At 46.7% G+C, this 23,455-nt stretch overlaps 1 protein-coding gene across 1 annotated transcript in view; it reads left to right on the top strand.

The window, feature by feature from the left end:
- Positions 1-20,760, top strand: part of LOC135234530 (formin-F) — a 29,761-nt gene extending 9,001 nt beyond the window's left edge. Inside the window, exons 3-11 of the mRNA XM_064299227.1 lie at positions 1,305-1,416; positions 3,975-4,065; positions 6,134-6,220; positions 14,074-14,226; positions 16,415-16,544; positions 16,666-16,698; positions 17,151-17,248; positions 17,546-17,629; positions 20,304-20,760. Coding sequence (XP_064155297.1) covers positions 1,305-1,416; positions 3,975-4,065; positions 6,134-6,220; positions 14,074-14,226; positions 16,415-16,544; positions 16,666-16,698; positions 17,151-17,248; positions 17,546-17,629; positions 20,304-20,408 — 893 coding nt within the window. The 3' untranslated portion in view covers positions 20,409-20,760. The remainder of the gene's footprint in view (positions 1-1,304; positions 1,417-3,974; positions 4,066-6,133; positions 6,221-14,073; positions 14,227-16,414; positions 16,545-16,665; positions 16,699-17,150; positions 17,249-17,545; positions 17,630-20,303) is intronic.
- The last annotated feature ends 2,695 nt before the right edge of the window (positions 20,761-23,455 follow it).

The raw sequence follows: 23,455 nt of genomic DNA, 5'->3' as shown, positions 1-23,455 counted from the left end.
TTTCTCAGAGATGTCGCCGACGGTCGGTTTTTGAAGTGCGGGCGCGCAGTGGGGAACCGAGGGGCTTCTTTTTAAGATTGATGCGTCACGTGGAAGCCCGGTGAGTGCAGGGAAGTGAATTATCCCTGGTGTACACCTCTGAAGTGGTCTGGTGGCACTTGGCTGGGGCACTCGACTTCTCAACCCCTTCGGAAGCAGCTTTGTTCTTTCACCGGTCCTGCCGTTTTTGAAATTCAGGAATTACGATGGCTTATTGAGAGCTACCCGATATGTTTCCTGGTACTGCTAATGGCTCCGAATGAAATGTCAGCGGGCAGTCATTCATTCAGATGGCGGTATTAAAGCACGGAGATGTTTGGCATCGCAGTGCCAGAAAAGATGCTCTGTGCAGCCCGCACAAGGATGGAGGCTGCTGGATGAGGGCCAGTCGTGCCATTTCAGCTGTTAAATCCGACGGAAGTCCAATGAGAGAGTTCCCCGATTGTCACGCCGATGTGTTTAATGTCACTTTTCCAACTGTCACGAAGTTTGAATCTGTGCGGTCCAGCAACCCTGACAGAGACGAGTTTATCGCCCGTAGCCGGTGTTCGAAGGGGGTGCGCTCGTAGTTTTCAGGTGTTTCGGGGTGAAGCGGCAGTTCTGGCGTGACATGATTGCAGCCATTGTCTCAAAAGACACTCCCTGGTTGTTGCACGATGTGAGTTTTCCAACTGAGACGAGTTGGAATCGGCGGTTCATTTTCACGACAGGCTATCTACACATGCAAAAAAATACATGTGAAAAATCCAGGCGAAGCACCGCTCCACGACATGAATGGGGTCTTCGCTAACGAGGGGAGGCGGGGCACGGAGGCTCCTTGTCAGCGTCTGTGAACTTTGCCACACTGGAGAAAAGAAAGAGAGAACAAAAGAGGCCGTTTCGTTTTATACGACGATCCCGATACCCCACGGCGCGACCGCGAACGGGAGGATAGTGTTCCCGTTTTTTCAAAGGGGTCTCCCGTAATGTATTCATGGATTCATGGTTTTCACCTTCAGCGCGCGGCTTTGGTGCGGAGGTGAAAGCGAGGCTCGCGCCGGCTCCCGTCTGATGTGTCGCGCAGAAGGCCGCGCGGGTCAGGAACCTCAGGCCCTGCGCTGGGGAGGAGGCGGAACTCATGCCTTCAAAATCATTCATCTTTTTTTCAATTTATTAAGATTTATTTATTTTATTTTGAGGAGAGGAGCCGTTTCATTGCAGGCAGGGGGTCCTTGTCAGGGACAGGTGTGCATCGTCTCTGTTCCCGCCTTTGTTCTCCTTCCCAGATATCTTCCTCAAAAGTTTCCCCGTGGCGCCCGGAGAGCTGAAGGACAGGCTGTGCATCGTTAGCGAGGACGACGGAGGCCTGACCGACGAGCACATCACCTCTCTCAGGAGGTAAGGCCTGCGGGGATTAACAGACTCTCGCGTTCCCTCACGTCCTGTGTAACACGCACCTTAGGCCTGCCGGAGAAAAACGAGCAGCCGAGAATTCGGTTACGGACCGGTCGCTCCTGTACATTCGCTCTTTTACGGTAAAGAGGAGCGTGGCGGTGCGCGAGCTAAGGCGTTTCAAAAGGAACACTGAGGGGAAATGCGAAGGGGGGAAAGGAAAAGCCGAGCAACAGGTTAGCGCGAGACTCGCGAGTCACCGCCAGTTCAGATGGGGGAAAGACGGGGAGAAAATGGCCGACTTTATGTAACGGCAATAAGAAGCAATGGCAGACGCTTTTACCGGGGCGTGTTAGGGATGAAATTTTTATCAGGGGCTCTTTGGAGAGATGGACACTATTGCACAAGCCTCGCGAGGCGCGAAGCTAAAAGCCAATAAAACATTTCCCTCCGGCTGAATCTCTGCAGCTAGCCGAGCGTTTGATGTCTGCGCCGGCCTACCTGTTCGGATGCTTGCCGCGACGTCGCACCCGGCCCGCGAACGGCGAGCGTGCGCTCCGAACGCGGGCCATCTCGTGACCCGCCAGCGGTAGCGCTAATAGCTGGCGGACGCTAGCGGCGGGCGCCCGCTGGCGGCATGTGAAATATTAAAGCACCGCCGCTGTAGCCAGTCTGGCGCTACGTCCCAGGGCTCGTGAAATAGTGATGGCCTGTTGGAGTTTGCGCTCTGGGGCCGGGTTCGGACGCGGTGCGAGAGGAGCCGCAGCCGGGCGTCACGGGCCCCGCTCGCTCGATGGAACTTGACTCGGCCCATCAGAACTATTTGGCTTATAATAATCCCCTCTTTCCCTGGTCCGGTGGAAACCAGTGTTGCATGACCAGCTGTTTGGAAATGGGGAGCTGCTCTCACTCACGGGTCATTTCACCAGCTGCTGCTTCAGAAAAGAAGAAGAAGGAAAAAAAATGCTTTTCTAAGTTTACTAGGAAGAGCCTGTGGGTAAAACCGGCAAACAAGACAGTCATTAATGAAGCTGTCCACCGCCAACCCCATCCCCTCCTCCCCCTCCTCCCCCTTCATGGTGTTCACTTGACACGGTTTCGTGTTTGACCATGGGAAAACAACGGAAAGGCTGAACAAATGGAGGATGTTTATGCTCTTATGGGATTCATTTTTTGAACTGAAGGAAAATGGCGGGCGAGTGGTTCATGAAAATGTAGATTCTTTGAGCACAGAGCTTCGCCCGATGCAGACTTTCCCTCAGGAAATTCAGTATCTACAAATAATAAGGGTTGTTCACTGTTAAAGGGGAACTTAACCCAAAAATTATAATTTGGAATTTCCTGTCCTACCTGGCGAATATTGGCATGTCCTATATTTCGTGTGCCAAACCTGTTCTTTTTCTCTGTATCTCGATTTCAAGTGATGATGCCATTGGTATATAACTCCGTCCCCTCTTATCATTTCCATCCATTAAGGTGTCATTTGAATTTGACTTTGCTGTGTAATGGTGACAAATCAATCATTTTCCCATTTTTTCTGAAGTCGAAATCACAGAATTTAAGAAAACCTAAGGTTTGGAATTTTGTTTTAGTTTAATCTGAACTGCAGCCTTCACTACATCTTCTGAATCCATTCTCTACAGTGGGCTAGAGGACAGGGATTAAACCTATGTCACGTCGTTGTTTGGGGTGGGGCTCTGTACGCTTGCTTTGTTGTGAGTTAAACTATTTCATTATCACAATGGTGTTCAGACTCAGTCCTGGGGATCCTGTATGTATGGTGGTTTTTGTTCCAACCACAGTTGCAATCCCAGTATGTTACAAGCTTTTAATTCTTCTTAATTAGTTGCTTTTCATGTTTAGAGGGATTATTTACCCTCTTAAGCCACGTTATATCAGAAATAGCTATGCATGACATGAAGAAAAGAAGTCTAATGTTCACATGATGCCAATTATTTAAGTGATCAAGTTGAGGACTGAGGTGAATCAATACTCTCCTAATTGGTGAAAGTGTGGACACTTGGCCACTATTTGTAGATAATGAAGAATTCAAAGACTGGGCAAATGATAATGAGCCACTGAATTGTGTTAATACCTTTAAGGAAAAAGAAAAGATTTACTTAAACACGTGTTCAGCATCCTAATTAGGAGCCAATTGATTTTCCTCTGTTTCAAATGTTTGTTACCCCTTTTTATACAGTTGTTTGTATTATAGCACCATATGAACATGGGACCTTTATGTTAATAGCATGCATGGTTATTTCTGACATAATGTGGCTTAAGAGGGTAAATAATCCCTCTAAACATGAAAAGCATCTAATTAAGGGGAATTTACATCTTGTTAAAATTCTGGGATTACAATTGTGGCTGGAGTGAAAACCAGCATACACAGAGGGTCCACAGGACTGTGTTTGAATACAACTGCATGAACACGTTAGAAATGAGAGGGATAAATTATTCTGAAGGTGAAGGCCAGCATATTAAGCAAGTGCTTTCAGCTGCAGTTTCCCTTTAAATAATGTTCTTGCCTAACTGCCTGTTTTTTTTTTTTGCTTCACTCACAGATATGTACCCACACCTGGTGACATAGAGATGTACAAATCCTATAAGGGACAAGTCTCAGAGCTCCATGTGGTCGACCAGTACATGATGGAGGTGAGTCTTGCGATGTGTATTAAATGTCCTTCCCTCTTTTCTGTATGGTTTACACCTTGGCCACCTGCAAAGCAGTCTATGACCATCGCCCGTTTGATTATAGACACCTTTATTTGGGAGGTATGTTGTTGTAGTTTATTTTTTCGTAGTTGAAATATGTGTGCACGTGTTTTACCCGTCCCTGTTTGTGAACAGAAGGCCTGACGCTTCTGGGTTTCGAGCGCCACGGGCGTTGCCCTCACGTAGCGTCGGACAGACGTGGCGACAGATGCTCTCGACGAGACTTTTCCCTGGGTTTTTCACACACGGGGGCAGCAGAAAAATCCTCAGATTACGCAGCGAGCGGGACGGTTCTTCGCCGTGACCGAGAAGACCTGCATCGCTCTTCGTCTCCGGGGTGACGGCGGGGTGGGGTGGGGGTACGACGACAAAGAACTGGAACCCTAAACGCTTCTCCATGTGTGTAATTCGCCCGTCACCTCCAGGCCCCGGGGGATTGTGGGAAGCGGTAGACCGCGAAGAGACGAAGGACGGCCCGGAGTGATTTATTGCAGGGGGACCCAGTCTTGAAGGTTCACCGGCCCGCGCTGCATCGCGCCGCCGGGCTCGAACCTCCGGCCTGTGGCTCCTTCCCTGTGCACGGTCCTGTGGTGCCGCCATTGACCCACGGGCATCACGGGCGTCTGTCACCCGTCAACACCTACACGATTTATGCACACTGCAGTGGCTTTGAAACTGAAGTGACTTAGTGTGCGTACGTACTATAACAAGGCTAGAAAAATCAGCGCTACAGCTAGAACACAGGTGTGGAACTCCAGGCCCGGACAGCCTGGTGTCCGCTGGTTTTTTGGGTGTTCTCGGCAAAGTGTTTCATTTAAGTCATTGATTGGCTGAGGAATCCACACACCTTGTTCACAAGGCCTTAATTGGCAACTGATTGAAAGGAAACCACGAAAACCTGCAGACGCTGCGGCTCCCTTGGCATTCAGTTTGTCACCCTTGAGCTAGAGGTCAGTAAAGCAGCAATAGAACCGGTGCCATTATAGAGATGGATGGTCCAACATCTGCAAGAAAGAGAGGGAAAAGGCTTTCTCCTTTAACACTTTCATTGAAGTGTAGACTACGGTATGGTGGCAGTGTAGTGCAGTGGTTAGTGATTCTAACTTCAAAGGTCACAGGTTCGATTCCCCTTCAGGGGACACTTCCAATTGTACCCTTGAGCAAGGTACACCTGATTTGCTTCAGTAAATACAGAGCACCAGATTTTATGTAAAACGTAAGCTGTGTCCATCACTCTGGATAAGAGCGTCTGTTAAAAGCCTAAATGTAATGCAGTACAGCCCTAAGAGGGAGGCTTTCAGTCCACAGTGGAAAGCGGCTGGTGATTTTGCCGTGGGGAAGGTCCTTCTGCCACCGCTTGGAATATTCCGCATCAGACGTCCGCGCCGACGTGAGGACTGGCGGCAGCAGACCCCCCCGCAGCAGCCGCCGCTGTTCCCAGCCGCCGCGAGCACCTCAGCGAGTCGGGGCTCCCACGCTGTCTCACAGCGCGTTTCCTGTGTCGCCACACATACGTCAGATCATTCATCCGTATCTGCGAAAGACCGTTTGAACTGACGATGTCGCTTCAAGAGGATATACCGTTTAAGTGAACTTTGATGCCATTTAGCTGGAGAATACTGTACAAGGGACGCAAAGTGATTGTTTTTTTTTTTTTACTTTTGAAGTCACAATCACCATATTTAAGACATAACTTATATAAATTTGATAAATCAATTGTAATCTTGGCTGGGCTTTATCTGGACTGCTGCCTCCACTAAATTTTCTGAATCTGTTCTCTACGTTTGGGGAGGGATAGGAAGGTGTTGACATCATTGTTTGGGGGGGGGGTGCTACATGTGTCACATTAGAAATGCAACAGATCAATAATTCTTCAGGGGTGTGGTTTTAGGGTGCAGTTCCCCTTGAAAGCGTACATGCTAACGACAGCCTCCCCTGGGACTGGCACTATTTTACCTACACTCCGGGGTATTTAACCCTGGGTTCTTCTGCTCCTGATCCCCTGCAGATGTGCAACATCCCCTACCTGGGTGCCCGCCTGGACCTGCTGCTGAGCCTGAGGGAGCTGCCCGTCAGCATGGAGGACCTGCAGCCGGTGAGTACGGTCAGAATTGGCTGGACCAGGACCGAGATGTTGCCCACGCTCCCCCCCCCCCCCCCCCCCCCGCCTTTCCTTTGCCGATGTTATTACCTGGAGCCAATGGATCAAATGGGGCAGAGAAGAGAGAAGTTGACTTAAGAGTTTTTCAGGGCCAGAAAATAAACTGTTCTTGACTGGCCGAGTCAATCACTTGGCCTGAATCAATTTTAACATTTCACTCGCTGAAGACAAGACTGAAGGCAGAAAGCTCCTGAAAGAAAAAGGAACTGAAGATGGCTGCAGTGCCAGCCCGGCAGGGCATCACCAGGAAAGATACCCGAAAGGCTGGTGATGTCCATGGGTTACAGACTTCAGGTAGTCATTGAATCCTATTTGCATTTGAAAGTATTTGCAAGCACTAACTTTATTTAATATTATGCTATTTTGTCCAATTACTGTTGGCCAAATGGGGAAAATGTATAGAAAAAAGGCTGTAATTCCTACACGGATCACCAAATATGGTTGTAAATTTATAAATATATATGTACCGTTATATATTGTTACAGTTATATATTTATAAACCTCAAAATAATAACCTCAAGTTCATTTAGGATTAAGCTCAGGCCCAGACAGAAATCAAATCACAGTTCACAGTTCAGAGTCACAGTGTATTTTCCCGGACATAAAGAAGCAAATGACAGAGAGACTCATGCGAGACATAAGCCCTACAGACGGCAGCGCTCTCAACAGGGAAAAGTGGACAGAAGGAAAGTGAGGATTGCACATTATTTCATTTCACCGCTTGAAAAATTGAAGTCCTAACAGTCTGTCGCTGCCTGCGTCGCCGCGTCGATGTTGGGCAGCTAAGTTGTTAGCGGAGCGGCACTGCCGGCGCTAATACTTGGAGTCGCTCCACAGTTTGTGTCAGCACAGTTCTCTGGTGAATTTGGGAGGGCTTTCTTCTTGAAGACTATTTACCTCAGCAGTTCTAATACCTGTGTGATAGTGCTTGGGAACTCCCTGGCCGTCTGAAGGACACATCGCATATAAAAGACATAAAGCATTTGTATGCTAGTCACCGAGAATGCTTCTAATTAGGCCGTGATTGAAGTCACTGCGCTTTATTCGCGCGTTGTTACCGATATCCTGCCTCCTTGGAGAGTGTCATTTTTGACTGCTCTCCTGGTTCGGCTGCTTTTAGAAGACTCTCTGTTCAAAACTTTTTAATGCCTTTCCCCTTTTTCTCCCAGTCTGGAACGGCCAATTTTGTTTACCTCCTCCTTTTTGTATTGGCTCCGCTATCAATTCAGGAGAGCGCGAGACAAGCCTCCGCTTCGTTTTTGTATCCCGGCCCACACAGGGAGGGAACGCGCAGCTTGAGCTAGCAGGCTGCGGGTGCTCGCTCGACCACATGGAGACGGCGGTGAGCGATTAGATGTGGTCGCCCTGGCCGACCAATGCCCTCCCTCCCTGGGAAACGACGCCTGTCACGCAAAGCCCTGCTATTCGGTATCAGGCTGTGGGGCCCGTCCGCATGCCTGAGCAGTGCCTTAACAGGATGAGCCACCCACCAGCCCCCAAAACTATTTTTTACTCTGTAGGGAAATTGGTATTTACATATGACCTTTCCATCGAAGTAACATCAAAAACCTTTTGTTTATTTCTGGTTCACAGTCCATCTCTAAGAAACATATGAACTTTTAATTTGGCAGCACAGGAAAGCCTGTTAGCGTTCAGATGCAAATAGGAAGAAACTACATTAAAATAAATAACATAGGTGCAGGGCAGAGGTGAGGCATGAAAAATGGGAGGGTGCATAAAATGATCACTGCTCCCGGAAAGAGCCGATTTACCACACAAAGATTTGTGTTTTGACTTTCAACCGGCAGTTCATTTGACTGCTCTGATGTGAACAGGTCTGTGGCTTACCTGACGTGATGATGTCAGGCTGCTAAAGATGTGCCTACAGTTCTACATGTGATGAAAATAATACAAAAATACACAAACCGCATCTGGCGAGCCTCACGTGAAGTATCAACCAGCAAGCCATATAAAAAAAGTCGTCACAAAATGAATTGCTATGATAGTCCAAATTGACTAAAATGTCCATTTAAAAGAAGTGTCATTAAAATAGAAAAAGGAAAAAAGCATGGTGTAACATCACTGACAGGCCTTTCCATGTGTGCTAAGATCATGCACATAAATATTACTACTATACACCTGTAAAGTGTGTATATACAACATAACGGGCTGGCGCAAATCACAAGAGAGATGTAGCTTTCAGATGCAGTAAAACACCATGACCCAGAGGCCCTTCTTAACGTGCTTGACTTGTTCTTTTCGAAAACTGGATTTAATCGATGCCGTCCGCGCACCATTTTGTGGCCAGGCGCTCCCCAGGGGAGTCGTCTCGCCTGTCCGTGCTGCCTCAGTTCATATATCCACTGAAACCATCACTGCTGCACTGGCGCTTGGTGACATGAAAAGAGACAGTGGAGTGGCGTTAGCCGAGTTGGAAAATACAGGTTCAGAAAGTAAAAGTCGTCCCTTGTAGTTTTTTTTTTTTTTCCCCAATCACCTGGATTTGCTAACTAGCACAATTTTTCAGCCAGAAGGTAGAACTAATTAGTGAAATTAGCTGGCTGAGTTCCTGGGTGGAAGAAACACACGGCAGGACTTTTTCTTTCTGACCCCTGGACTATCCGCCTCTGGGTATTAGTCGTCCCGGTGCACGTGTAGGGAGGTTGACGTTGACTTTGACTTTTTCCTCTGACAAATCCATGGAAGGCTGTCGTCTTTCCTCTGCATCGGGTGACTTCTCTCAGCGAGGCTGAAAGTCAATATGATGTCATTCTTTCCCAGAATGTTGAGGCCTGGGGAGTTAATGCACTATTTTGCCTCGGTGAACCATGGGTAATCTCATGGGACTCTTCTCCCCATGGTAACCGGCAAGAAAATAATTGGGCAACTGTGGCCTCTCTGGCGGTGAGCATAAGTTGCACATTAGCTCACCTTTTCATCTGAAACAACCAGTCATGACTCATGCGTTCTAAAAAGCTTTACAATTCTGCGTGTCCCCTTTAAAATGCTAAAACATCCTCCCTCGTGGAAAAATTATTTAAAGCAGTGGCGCTAACAAGCATATTAATTTGCTTGGTGCCAAAATGGGGAAAAAAAAGAAAATCAAGTGCGTGGAATTTGTTTATTTGTGATTTCTGTGGGGAAAGCGCATCTGTTCTTTGTGGAGACCGTGTTCGGAGTCTGAATAATTTCAGTACATTGTGTTCTGCTTGCTGTTGGACACGGCTCCACGGGTCGGAAAAGGTGAAACAATGAACAGGCTAAACAAGTGTGCCTTTGTCTCTGTGTAACAAAAATATGGGTGAAGGGAAAAAGGATTAAAGCATTTGAAGTTTGTCAGTTTACCCATTCTGAAAATGGAAAGAAGGGATTTACCAAGACACTCTGTGGTTAAAGTAAATGAAATTTTTGTGAGCACGTGCACCTGTTTGTGCATATGCTCACATGCAATAAGGTGCCCATGGGTCATAAGCATTTGTACGTGTGCTTTAGTACAGCATGAAGATGAGGGCGGTAATTAAATCAGCACATTTAGAACGATCAAACACATTATCCTTACACGCTATGATATCCCTCTCTGGTTGATCGTGGATCTCTTTGTAAGTGCATAATTAATATTTTAACATCTCTATGATGGAAATCAGGCGTGCAACCAGACATCTCTGTTGGGGGGGGGGGGCAGGTCTAATTGAGCCCAAAAATAAAGAACGTTGTAATTGAGCAACATGGCCTGTGGCATCCTTGCACAGCGATTTCTGAGCTTAAACGTGCTTGTTTCCCTATGCGTTATGTTATCGAAACTCAAAACAATACAACTGCATCGGTATCTTGTCAAACATTAGTGGTAGGTGGCATTACCAATAATATCCATTTTCAAACAGTGCCGTCATGCCCAATGGCAGTATAGCACACACTCAGAGATTATCGAAGTCAGCACTGCTGCTGGGATAAACACATTTATTGTAGCAGTCACAGTGCCGTGAAAAAGTATTAGCCCACTTCCTGACATCCTCTATTATTGCATATTCGTCACACTGACTTTTTTCAGATTTCAAGTTATCAAACACCCATATCACCCATGTATAAAATTGCCCCCTTAGTTACTCAATCAACCAATTCACCAAATTTAATTGATAATTAGATTCAGCTTATTGAACACAGCCAGGCTTGATTGCAGCCAGCCCTGTTGAATCTCAGCCTCACTCATATTGAAACTTACTATCAGATCAAATTTTTTACAAGTACTCTATGCCACGATCAAAGGAAATTCCAGACAAGATGAGAAAAAAGTTGGAAAGGTTACAAAGGCATTTCTAAACCACTATACAAGCCATTATCTCCAAATAGAACAAAATTGGAAAAGTGTTGGCCCGCCAAACTTTTCCGAAGGGTGCAGTGACAAAAGATCCTAAAAGAGCATCCAAAGATCTGCAGGCCTCTCTAGCCTCAGCTATGGTCAGAGACTGGTCAAAAATGGGATTTATGGGAGAGTAGCAAGGCAGAACCCACTGCTAACCGAGAGGAACTTTAATGCTGTTCTTACATTTGCAAAAAAGCACCTGGATGACCCCCAAACATATAATGTTCTAAAGACAGATGAGTCAAAAGTGGAACTTTTGGACAAAACCAGTCCCAGTATGTCTGGCGTGAAGCAAATCCAGCATTTGAATGCAGCACAGAAAGACCATCATACCAACAGGCAAACGTGGTGGTGGTGGTGGTGGTAGTGGGATGGTGTGGGGGTGCTTTGGTGCCTCTGGACCTGGACGACTTGCCATTATTGAAGGAATGTTACGTGAAAGACTGATATCAAATTATATGAAGCTTTTGGTTGCAGTTATTGCTGCTAGCCTAGGTGTTAGGCTAGCTATTAGGTTTGCACAAACAAAGATTATGTTGAAAGATGTTGACTGGTATTTAGAATTAAACCTTCATGGACGAGGAAAGAATAATTAAAATACCGGCTTGCCTCGAGTCACCAGCTATGCCAACATGCCTTGCGGATGGGAAACTGTAAGGTCAGGGAACATGGCGTGATAACCAATCATATTAAAAATCTGATGTGTGAACTGTCCCCCATTAAAATATTTTATGAGGCCAACAAGCGATTGTAGAGGCAAGAGCGATGGCAAGTGATCTCGTCACAATCTGTACTTCACACCCTACAGGACAGTTTTAACAAGCTTTCTCAACACTTCACCCTGTGTTGAATACATCAAAGACCAAGGTCATTGGTTTAGGAAAAGTTCTTTCAACCCTCTTGGCGCAATTTCTATACTCAGTGGAACATATCTCAAGACGGTCACATGCTATAAATACTCGGGTATTTGGCTTGATAACACCTTAGCCTTCATGCTCCACATTTCTAATTTGCTGGCAAAAATAAAATCCAGACTCAGTTTTCTATTTCGCAATTGGTCATCCTTCACTTCATTTGCCAAATAGTCCAACTGACTATTCAATTCTAGTTTATGGTGATGTAATTTATAAATCGGCATCCAAGGGCACACTTGAACCTACTCCTACTTTTATTAATAAAGCTAATTCAGACCCCTTTCCCCAATCTCACAGCTTGCAACTTACTGGCATCACAAAAATAGGGCTGTACCAATATAGCAGGGGCTATGTTCAATAGTCCAACCCAAATACAAAATGCAATCTTAAATTTTCATAATTTTTTTATTTTATTCAAATTGGACAATGATAACATTAAACCCGACCAACGGTTATTAAACGCTGTCTGTCCAAAAATAGACAGCATGCCTACAAGCGGCCGATTATGGGACGTGGGAGCAACGCCAGGCGGTTTCACCGGAGTCAGTGTGTTTTTAGCATCAAAGCCGCACATCGTCTGATGAGAAGCAAAGTGAGAGCTGATTGGCCCGTAAGGCTTATTTGGATAGCTGGCGACACAAGCGTAGCCGGCGAAGCAACCGGAAGGACAGGGAACATGGCGTGACAAGCAGTCAGACTAAAGATCCGACGCGTAGACTGTCCCCCATTTATTTTACATTTTATTGCGCCCACAAGCGACCAATTGGTTATCACGCCATTCTCCCCATCCTTCCGGTCACTTCGATAGCTTGCCTAGCGCCACCTGCTATCCCAGCATACCCTGCGGAAACGAATAATCGGCTTTCCCATAGAAAATGAAGGTTACAAATTAGCATTTCATCGGAGGATGTGTGGCTCCACCGTAAGACGGGGGAAGGGAGGGGCGCGGCGAAGTAAGCGTTTTTTGTTATTTTACGCCGAACATGAAACGTCTGCATTCCGGCCGCTCTCCTCGGACCCCGGTGACCCCCCCCCCCCTCCCCGCCTCTCGTTTACCGCCGGCGAGGCCGCTTCCAGGAACGCTGATTTGCATACCCGGCTTCCGCCTCGCCCGGCGCCGAAGCAGATGGCGGGGTCGTGCGCTCGAAAGCACGAGCCCCGAGGTTTCCAGACAAACCCGAACATATGGACAGGTATATTGCCTGACCTTACACAATAGCAGAGAGCGGCCAGATGCCTCGCTCTGAGCCGTTCCCCCGGGGGCGGGGGGGGGGGGCGAGGAAGTCCATGCATCACTGTCAGCCAGGCGGGAGAAAACCAGCTCGCGCCGCGCGCCGGCTGCTTCTCAAAGCTGGAGGGGCCGGGGAGGGCGAGACCTCGCTCGGCGCTCGCTGGAAGACCCGCCGTTTTTTAACCGCCGGGCCGCATCCTCCCGCCGGCGTGAACCCGCCCCGCCCTCTCCGGATGAGCGAGAGTTAACGGAGAGGCCGAACGGCTCGGGTGAGCTCGCTCGCTCTCTCGACTCGCGCGTTAGCGGCTACGTTTCAAACTGCCAGGAAGAACCCAAAAGAGCGATGCGATTATCAGCATTGTGATGAATGCAGTGTCTAAATAAAACACCAAGTGTGGCTACATTTCATTAAGCACTGCATAGTGAAATCATTTTGGCCAGGGATAATGTTGTTTTTCTGTCAGGAACGGGCTGAAGGTTCAGATGAGATGTTTTGCGGCATTAATGTTTCATCCAACGTGGAGACTCTGCCAGGCCGTGCTTCTCCTCAGCTGCCGTTGTAAAAACGTAACGATATTAAACCTTAATACTGTTCACTCCCAGCCCGCAGAGCGATGCCTTTGGGAGGTTCAGAGAGAATATACTGTAGAGAGAGAGAGAGACAGAAAGAGAGAGGAAGGCAATGGAGAGAGAGCTGGAAGGGGTTTCATCATCTTCCTGATATTTGAGAGTGCTCTAATTCATGGATCATTTTTTGACACTATATAAACACCTAGGTGGTTTAAAAAAAATTTATTTCCCTTAAGATTGTCATTAGGTCCCACCTTCAGTGTGATTTAAGTACGCCGTTTGTTACACATATCCTAGTTTTTCAGGATGTGACTGTGATTCAGCATTGTGATTAACATTGTATGTCACTGGATGAGAATGATATAAACAAGTGACGAGAAATTATACTCATTTTTTAATATTCTGTTTTTCTCCATAAGCATAGGCTGTAACCGTCAGGGGAAAAGATGCACGCTTACTTGTTGGGCTAAAAATATTCCCAGTGTCAATCCAGAGCGGAGTAATGTGTCTGTCTGCAGTTTTTTCGCCCCCAAAATGGTCTTCAGAAAGCTCCTTTATTTATATTTTTTTTTTTTACTTTCCATTCCCTTTGTCGTGTCACCCTGACCTGCTCGGTGGGCCTCTTGAAAGGCGGCAGGGGAAGGAGGGAGGAGAAGAGAAGAAGGGAGCGGAGGAAGGACTCACTTCTGCGCCTCCTCTGTTTGTGTTTCAGCTGATTAACCAGAAGATCAGGATGTGCAATCAGCTGTCCGGCTGCAGGGCCTTCGTCTCCGTGCTGGAGTACCTCCTCGCCGTGGGCAATTACCTCAACGAGAATGCCGGGAAGGAGAAGGCCAAGGGAGTTCGCCTCTCGTCCTTGACTAAAGTATGCCCCTTTCGCGCCCGCGTGCGGCCTGACCTCCCCGGGTGGAGGCGGGATGGGGGAGGGGGGGTATTCAGAATGCTCATTGGTGCTCACAGAGGGCCCCCTGCTCCATTTCCCTTCTGTCAATCACCTGTGGCTGGCTGGGGTCACACGGCCCACCTTTAAAAATAAATATATAAATAAAAATGCTGATAAATGTCACCACCGGAGGCAGAGGAGGTTGGCATGTCATCTGCATGACATAATGAGTCAATTTCAGTGTGCTTAGCTGAAGTTTATGCCTCAGGTTTGACCACAGAGCTGCATCAAAACTGGAATTGCCATCCAAATCTTTGAAAATGAGGAATAGCCATTCCATTTGGAATTCTGTTTTGTGGTCTGGGGGTTTGAACTCTAAGCAGCTGAGCACACTACAGTTGGCCCCAAGAGTTTTCTCACTCTGGCAGCGGATAGTAGAATACAATGTTTTCAACACTGAGGCAAAATACTAGAGATTTTTAAGCTGAGAAAATCAGTATTTCCCGAGCAAGCAGATAAAATCACATCCCTGTCACGATAGACTGGCTGCTGTGTTTGCGGATGCTTTGCATCAGATATGTACCTCCCTGGGAATCGCAACACGCATCATGCCAGGAGGGGGTGAAATCCAGTCACATTTTTTCTGAATAATAATAATAATAATAATAATAATAATAATAATAATAATTCAAATAATTCATTTGTAGTTTTTTTCCCATGTGCGGTGTTCTGTACAGAATAAAATACTGAAGAATTAAATGCAGTGATAAAATTAGAATTTGTAAATAAGCTATTATTATGTACCTATATAGTTATTATATATAATTTTTATTGTCACCCATCTCTTCACAGATTTCAGAATTTTCCTCTTGGGATCCTGCTCCCTTTTTTTGAACCTTTTGAGCAATAAAATTGTTCCAGGGTATCTGTGTGATGCTTAAGAGGCCCCTGTCAGTTCTATCGATTTTACCCATAACTCAAATATACAAACCGCGTCTGAATTGAGGCGCCTGTGGCGACGAACTAAAAAGAAAACCTATCTTCTGGGATGTTAAAGGGCTGTATCCCGGGCTAATGAAACCGAATCTCACTCCCACGGAAGCGCTCGGAGGTGAGAGTGAAAGCGTTTGCCCTCCGAGGGCGGTTCCTCGAGAAACGTGGCCAGAAATCGACGTGAAAGAGAGAGGACACGGCCGCTCTCAGAGCAGCGTTTATTTCAAAAGGAGAGTGGGCTGAAATGTTTTCGATGCCGCTCGCGCGCCTCTTCTCGCCGTGTCCCCGGGGGACCCACACGGACTCGGAATCGGTAAACATTGTGAATGGAAGGAAACAAACACAATCACGTCATTGATTGGAAAAGTTCCCGTTTTGCCTTTTAATTCAGTAGTATGAAGAAATACGAAATACGCAGAGGGGCTTGCCTTTTTAGCAGAGTCGTTTAGAGTCTCTTCAGTTATGATTGTCGGTTACCCCCCCCGTAAATGTAAGATCGTAAATGTTTTTGAGATTGTAGTTTGTGAGCAAAGTTTAATCACTTTCAGTTAAACTCCATGAAAGTTAACTCCATGTCAGTGTATTACAAAAAATGTAATACACTGACATGTCATGTAACCTGCTATTATTCTGCCACTTTGGTGAAAGTGAACACAATGAGGGCAGTGAGAATGCAGCCCTTGTGCAGTTCCCACAAAGATATTTTTTTAAATCATTTTTTTTTATAAACAGTCGAAAGCCTTGTTTACAACTGCTTACACAAGAAATGCCCCTCAGTGGAAGTGCTTCACCAAGATTCTGTGTATGTGTGTGTGTCTGTGTGTGCGGTTTGTGTGTGTGCATGCGTGTGGTATGTGTGTGTGTGTGTGTGTGTGTGTGTGTGTGTGTGTGTCTGTCTGCCTGGCTGTCTTTCTGTCTGTGCATGTGTGTTTGTGTGTGTGTAGTTGAATTGCATTCGCTTCTCGAAGCTCATTCAGCCAGAGACCTTGGGCAGGGAGCTTGCATGCTGCCCTTTTGTGAGCCTGCTCTGCATCTCAAGGCCCAGCGTGTGTGTGGAATTGTGAGGCTCTGGCTCTCTGTCAAAGGAGCGGGGGCCTGACCTGCCTTTTACCGTTTCCCTAACCCCTCACCCCTGCCCCCCCTCTCCACACCCCCCGCCCCCTCCCCACGCCTACAGCTCTCCCAGCTTCGTGGGAAAAGCAGGAAGTTCACCTTGCTGCATGCCCTTGTCGAACAGATCGTGTTGCACGAGCCCCACTTGGCGACGTTTTCCCAGGAGTTGACAGAATTTGAGACTGTTCCTGGGGGTGAGCTTATCAAAGTTTTATCGAAAACCGAAAAATTTGCTGCCGTTTTTTTTTTCCCGTAGCACGAAATCCGTCAAATTGACTTTTTTCTCTTTTTTTGTGATGTCTTTCTCCCCAGCAGCGTCCATTGAAGGCCTTGTAGCAGAGGTGGACGGTGAGTCTTCCAAACAAGAAGCATATTACAACAACACTACAAATTTTACTGAATGTAGATTAAGTTCGTATGCTCTTCTGCATGTGAAACTATTCTGGATCTGCATACCCTGAGGGAGGAGTTATCCGTAGGACATTATGCTCTTCGATCACTTCGACCAGAAAGATTAAATAGTTGGTTATGGACTCAAAAGTGATTTAGGACCATTTCTGGTATCACATTCTTCTGACATTAGAAGTGTTTGTCTGACAAATCTCTTTACAGTGGCATGTTCTGAGCTGTATAAAGGCGTACTGTGCTTTCGGATAGCACGGTTTCTGACTTAGAGTGGTCGATATGAGCGCAGGTACTCTGTGGGGCTGGACGGGCCGGTGGACAGGAAAGATTTTAGGCGGAGATCTGCTTCAGTGGCCAGAAAAGATTGATGATGCCCACAATGTGTCACCTTCTAGTGCTGAAGAATGAGCTGCAGAAGGTGGTTCAGTACAAAAAAATGCAGAAGGTGAAAAACCAAGGGCCGCAGAAGCAAAAGTTTTCCAAAGACTTGAAGGTAAACCTTTTTTTTATTTCCCGTCCACAAAACACCTACATTGTTTAGAGCGCTGACACACGGGATGTATCTGCAGCCTGGGCGTCGGCTTCCTTTACGGACGCGCTTGATTTAGGTGGGGAAGCCGTTTTATTTTGATGTGCTCCGAGAGCCCGGCTTTCGCGCCGACGGCCCGGGTGACGGCGAGCGACATCGCTCGCGACCGGCGGCGCCCGAGACGGCTGGAGCCGCTCTCCCGCGTTTCAGCGAATTAATGACCTCGCCGGTAACTCCCCCCGCCCTTAATCTCTGCTGCAGACGGCGATTGAGAGGTACAGCGCTGATCTCTCCCAGCTGACGAAGAAGTGCGAGGAGATGAAGAAACTCTACGCCGACGTCTTGGTAATCCCTGAGTTATTATTTCAATATCTCTGCTGTGCGGCCCGGGCGCCCGAGACGGATGGCTTCCCGCTCCCGCAGTGTCGGGCCGCCTCCTCTTCGATTGTTCCCGGCTTATCTCGGCGTGGAGGGGTGGAGATGAGACGTATTTCAGGCAGGCCATCCTTCAAGGTTACTAACTTTGTCGGCGCGCTCCCCAATCGGCACTGCCAGGTGCCAGAGCGGCTATGGAGCTCTATGCTCACGTCTCCATCGCGTCGTGTACTTCTGGGACGGACAGTATTTCCAGTGCGCATGTTTGCATGTGCGCATTTCATGTGTAATAAGGGGACGGTCACATCGTTTTGTATGCTTTATACTCTTGGCCTTCTGGAAAATGCCTCCGCCATTTTGATTGTAGTTCACAGATAGTTATCTGGGAGGTGTTTTGTATTGTAATGTAACAAAATACATTTTAGCGTATTTTTCCTGCTCCTGCCGTTACACCGCTCGTCCTTTCTGTTTCGCCCAACATTTCGCGAAGCGGTTTTTAACGCCCGATTCCCAGGAGACCGGTTTGTTTTGCAGTCGCACAGTAAATATGATCTGACCGTTGACATTCCCTTTGACGCAGCCCGCGGAAAAAAACCTGCTTAGTGGCACAATATTAATTTGAAGTGTCACCGTTGCAGTGGGCCGACACGATCGCAGCACACATCTGGTGTTCGAGTTGCTAGATTGTGGACGTTTTGTTTGCTTTGAGGCTCCAGAATCAATGAGATAATGTGTGCTTTCGCCCCGAGGAAATCACAACACAAACAACTGATAGAAGAAAGGGCAATTCCCTTGAGCCATGCAGTTCGAAGCTTATTTCGAAAATAAGTCTTAACGGGTCTAATAAGGATAAATGACTACAATTCCCAGGGGTTCTCATTTTTATTTTGGCGGCGTTCTTGTCTCCGTTTGCAGTGTTCATAGAAGCCCCTTTGAGGAACGGCCCAGGTGTTTAGTTGGTCCGGATGGACGTAAACGATCCTTGTGGGGTTTTTTTGTGCTGTAAGTAATACAGATTTTCCAGCTGTCCTAATTTCCACAAGGCCCGTCCAGCAGGGCGTGGAGCGCGCTCACCTCCTTAAGCAGGCGGAGCAGCAGGACCTGACGGAGTGGGCGAGGGGGGGGGGGCAATCCAAATTACGCTTCTGCTCACTACACAAATTTACCCAACTCGGGCCAATAAGGTGGTCAGTGGGGGTTGGGGGGGGGGGGGTGTTAGGGTGGGTGGTGGCAAAATATATTATGAAAGTTCAAACATTTACAGAATTTGGGGAAAAAATATATAAATTGCTGCTGCTTTCAGACAGTGAAATGTCATTATGTATTTAAAATATATTGCTGTTAAATATTTAGCAAATGCAATTATTTCGCATATTTCGCATTATTTCGCATAAATCATCCACATATTTCAAAATAATTGTATCTGCTAAATGCATTTAGTGGCAATGTATTTAAATATATATATATATATATATATTTCATTATCTATATAAAAGCAGCAGTATATTTCAGTATATTTAGTTTCCATGAGGGGCACTACACACAGCTGACGCAGGGGCACTGAATGTGCCCAGATCATCGGGTGGATTCGGTTTCGGTACGGGGCGTTGAGTTGAGGACACCCTGCTCATTAAAGCCCCCCCCCCGAAACCCCCAACCCCTAGCTAACGCTGGTGTGCTTTGCCCCTCTGGACCCCTACTCAGCCAGCGGCACAGTCTGAGACTCGATTCCGCACCGCCCGGAGTGTCCCCGCGCCAAGGACGAGCGCTGCAGCGGGGCGGCCCTCCCAGGAGGCCGTTCTTCTGTTTTATGTGACGGCCGCGCGCGGGTCTCATCTCTCAGGATCGATAGAGCGGCGTTGGCGTTAAGTGGCGCGGTCAGAATGTGTTTTACTGCGGCCCCGTCTCGTCTCTGTTTGCGTTCGAAAGCGTATCAGAAAATCCACGCGAGTACCAGCACGTTGTTATGTTTTTTCAAACGATCTTCAGGTCAGGCACCGTAGCGGCGTGCTGGTTCTTTGATAGATAGCGCCGGTCGACGACGCCTCCGCTCGTAGGCGTGGTCGTCGCTAGCGTGGGTACTTCAGGATTAAAAGGCATGGGAACTGAAAGGGAAGCAGAGAGTGAGGGTGTGAGGCCCGCTGTGGCTTAGCCGGAAATTAATTTTAACCAAACCAACAAACTTTTGAATGGACGCAATAATTTGGGGGGGGGGGGGGGGATTTGGGGGTGAGAGTTGGTTGAGCGATAACTTTCACTGTTTTCTGCGTGCATTTGAATTTTTATAGGGGGCATTTTAGCTTTCTTGTAATGAAAAATCCAGAAATTCATATAGAATCAGTGTAAAATAAGTTCATCAGAGCTGCCCATGCTAGGCCAAACAATGTTGGGTCCTACACCAGGTTGTTACCACAAAAGACATGACCAGAATTGATGGGACTTACCCTTTGGAATCACACTCAGGCCTTCTTTCTTTCAGTGCTTGCCTTAGTTTGTGTGACAGATTCAAAGACAAACGCTGTTGGAGTTGAGGCATGAATGTGCTCAGAAGAGTGAAGATAAGTAACGTCGTTGCGGTTTGGCACGTAACGCTGGCTCGTGCTAATCCTGGGCTGTGTGTGTGTGACTTGTTCCCCCGTCGAAGGTGAAATTTGGAGAACCGCCCGAACAGGACTCCCAGGAGCTCTTCGGGTGGGTGTGCGCCTTCGCGGCCGATTTCAGGAGGGTCCACGCCGAAATGGCGCCGTGACGCCCTGTGGAGCCTATTGACTGAAGAGAAGCTGACGGGTCGTGCTTAAATCCCGGTGGGACACGCCCGTTACCGCCATGGTAGGTACGGTCCGTCCACCCGCCGACAACCATCGTTTTTGTTCCTGACATTTTAGAAATGGACATTCCTAAGAATTATGTTATTTTCTTTTTTCTTTCCTGAACTACAAGTGCAGTGCAGACCTGTGCCTTGCAGTATGGCACTGTATAAGCAAGCTCCTTTAAATGACCCGTCCCATTACATGGAAGTATGAACATTTTTTTTTAAATGATGTATTGTATATGTAATCTTCATTTTGTATGAATAAATTATGCTGAGGTAATTTTTTGTACTTTGGTTAACCGTGATCGCTGTGAGACTTCAGCTGACTGTAATCAGTGCTTGTGGCAATGCCAGAGTCTGGAGGTCGCCAGGCAGGTGATAGCAAGCAGCAGGTTTGGTGCGTATCGTGGAGGGTTGCGGTTCCCTGTACAAGATTGTTCTTCCACCGCCGCTGCGGGGGATTCACCTGGACTCTAAGCCTCTGGGGATTTATTAAAGGGCTCTGTTGGTGCAGGGCTTTAACAGGCATTTGATCGACCCGCTGCTTGCTCAGGATTTTCAGGCTCACAAAAAAAGGACAGTTTACAAGTGGGAGTGTCGCTACCGCCAGCCGGGGGAACGGCTTCCGCTGACTGGTCCGGCGGTCGATCGCGACTGCACCGCAACCGAAGCCCGACCCGCCGCGGTCGAGGGGCGGGGCTTCTCAAAGGGTGCCCAGCGGCCACCCGTGATGAACGCCGTCACCGGAAATATCCGGAAGCTCTTGGCAAGCCGGTTGACCCCAATGATGCGCAACCGACTCCCATCCGTGAGCCCCACCCTCCTTCCCTCCGTCCTGAAAGAGCTGTGGCGGCATAAAAGACGCTGAAATTGGTCCCTGAAAAGGTCCTGAGAATGTCAGATTGATTTTGAGCTGAGGTCGTTTTGCCCCTGACATTTTAATTGGTTAGACTTTAAAAGCATTGCTTTAGAGTGAGTGTCTCGCATAATGAACCCATAATCCATGCCAGGGATGGAATTTTACGTATTGCATAGTTGAAATATTTTGTGAAATGAAAATTCAATTTTAATTAAATCTTTCTGGTCAAATTGACTGCAATGCTTTATACATTATGTGGTAGAGGCTTAAAGCAATTCTGCACACATAGGAATAATTACATGTATCTTTTAAACATGGCTTTGAACAGCCATTTCCTTGCTTTTCATTTAATTCAGCATTTTTACAGTAAAGTGTTTTGTTTTATATTTTCCCCTATATTGCCTCTCCAAAATGGGGGGACTATGTATAAAAAGTGCTGCAATCCCTACATGATTCACCCAATATGAATGTTTATACCTGCAAATTAAGACAGTCTGTACTTTAACCACATATTCATTGTTTCATTTCAAATCCAAAGTGCAGGAGTACAGAGTCGAAACCACAAAAATTGTGTTGCTTTCACAGTGTATGGACTGCGCTATTATACACAGTGAGCGCCATAATGATTTAGACAAAGACATTTTATATTGATTTGGCTCTATGCTTCACAATTTTATATTTGTAATAAAACGATTCACATGTGGTTGAAGTGCACAGTCCCTGCATTTATTTAAGTGTATTTTTATACATTTTGGTTTCATCATGTAGAAATTACAGCTCTTCTTATATAAATATACCCCCATTTAAAGGTGTCATTTGGTTTGGACAGATGGCTTCACAGGTGTTTCTGATTAGTCAGGTGTGTTCAATTGCTTCCCTAGTGCAGGTATAAAAGAGGTTTCAGTTTTGATTCTAGCCTAATTGCCTTTGGATTCTGTTATTGCCGTTTGTCAACATGAGGACCATAGTTGTGCCAGTGAAAGTCAAGGAAGCCATTATGAGGCTGAGAAATACAGAGACATAGGCCAAACATTAGGCTAACCAAAACTAACTTTTAAGAAGAAAGAGAGTCCTGGTGAGCTCAGAAATCACAAGGAGCCTGGATGAGGATGTGCATCTGCCTTTGCCAAATTTTTTTTGGTCCAGTCTTGATGGTGCTTGACCCACTAAAGTCTTTTCTTCTTCTTAACAGTACATAGCAAGGGCTTTTTTCACAGTTACACATCCTTTTAGACCAGAAGATTGTGGTTGCTGTTTCACTGTAGTCAGGGGAACTGGTTTCTCTCTAGTTGCATTGAATACTTTCTGTAGTTGTGCAGTTTTACAGCAGTTTCACTCACTGAACAACCGAAGATATTTGTCTTCTGCCTCTTGATCTTCCTGGTCGTTTCCTGTTAACATTACTGCCCATCAGATGGACCCTTCTGAGTGTGTACTGAACACTGCACCTGGAAAGCTTAAGCTCCTTTTCAATTCTGCACTCGGAATAACCTTCTGGCCTCAATGTTTACTTGGCCCCGCATATCTAAGCCTAACTCTTTCTTCTTTGCCATATTTCTTGCAACTTTACTGCCTATTTTACTCGCACTATAGGCTAAAGGAATTAGGCTACCTGGGTTTTTTTTTTTTTTTAACTTAAGGTAGAGAATATTTCACTCAATGTAATTACCCTTCACGTCCTTCCCACCCCTCCACCTCCCACTTTGAAAAATGAATTCAGTAATCAATTTAATTGTAATTAAAGCCAAAGGAGGCTATTTTGAGGAAAGGTGTGTTTTTAAATAAAAGTAATCTTTTTGTGTTATTGTTGGTCGAAATTGAACTTTGGTTTGTCATTCAATAAATGTGCAAGTTCTGGTGGCCTAATAACTTTTGGCCTGTGTGTATGCATATATATATATATATACATATATACATTTAAAAAATGTGTATATTGAACCATAAATTGTGAAATGTTGACATGAGGCAGGAATACACACTGGACATGTTTGCCAGTCCATTGCAGGGCTACAGATTCACCTATGGGAAGTTTAGACTCTCCAGTTAGCCTGCCTTGCACGTCTTCAGACTGTGGAAGGAACCCACACGGACATGTGGAGAACTAGCCACCTCCACATAGAAAGGG

Source organism: Anguilla rostrata, chromosome 11, assembly GCF_018555375.3.
Source record: "Anguilla rostrata isolate EN2019 chromosome 11, ASM1855537v3, whole genome shotgun sequence".
In the NCBI taxonomy this organism is placed as follows: domain Eukaryota; kingdom Metazoa; phylum Chordata; class Actinopteri; order Anguilliformes; family Anguillidae; genus Anguilla; species Anguilla rostrata.
This window is presented reverse-complemented; position numbering and strand designations above follow the sequence as displayed.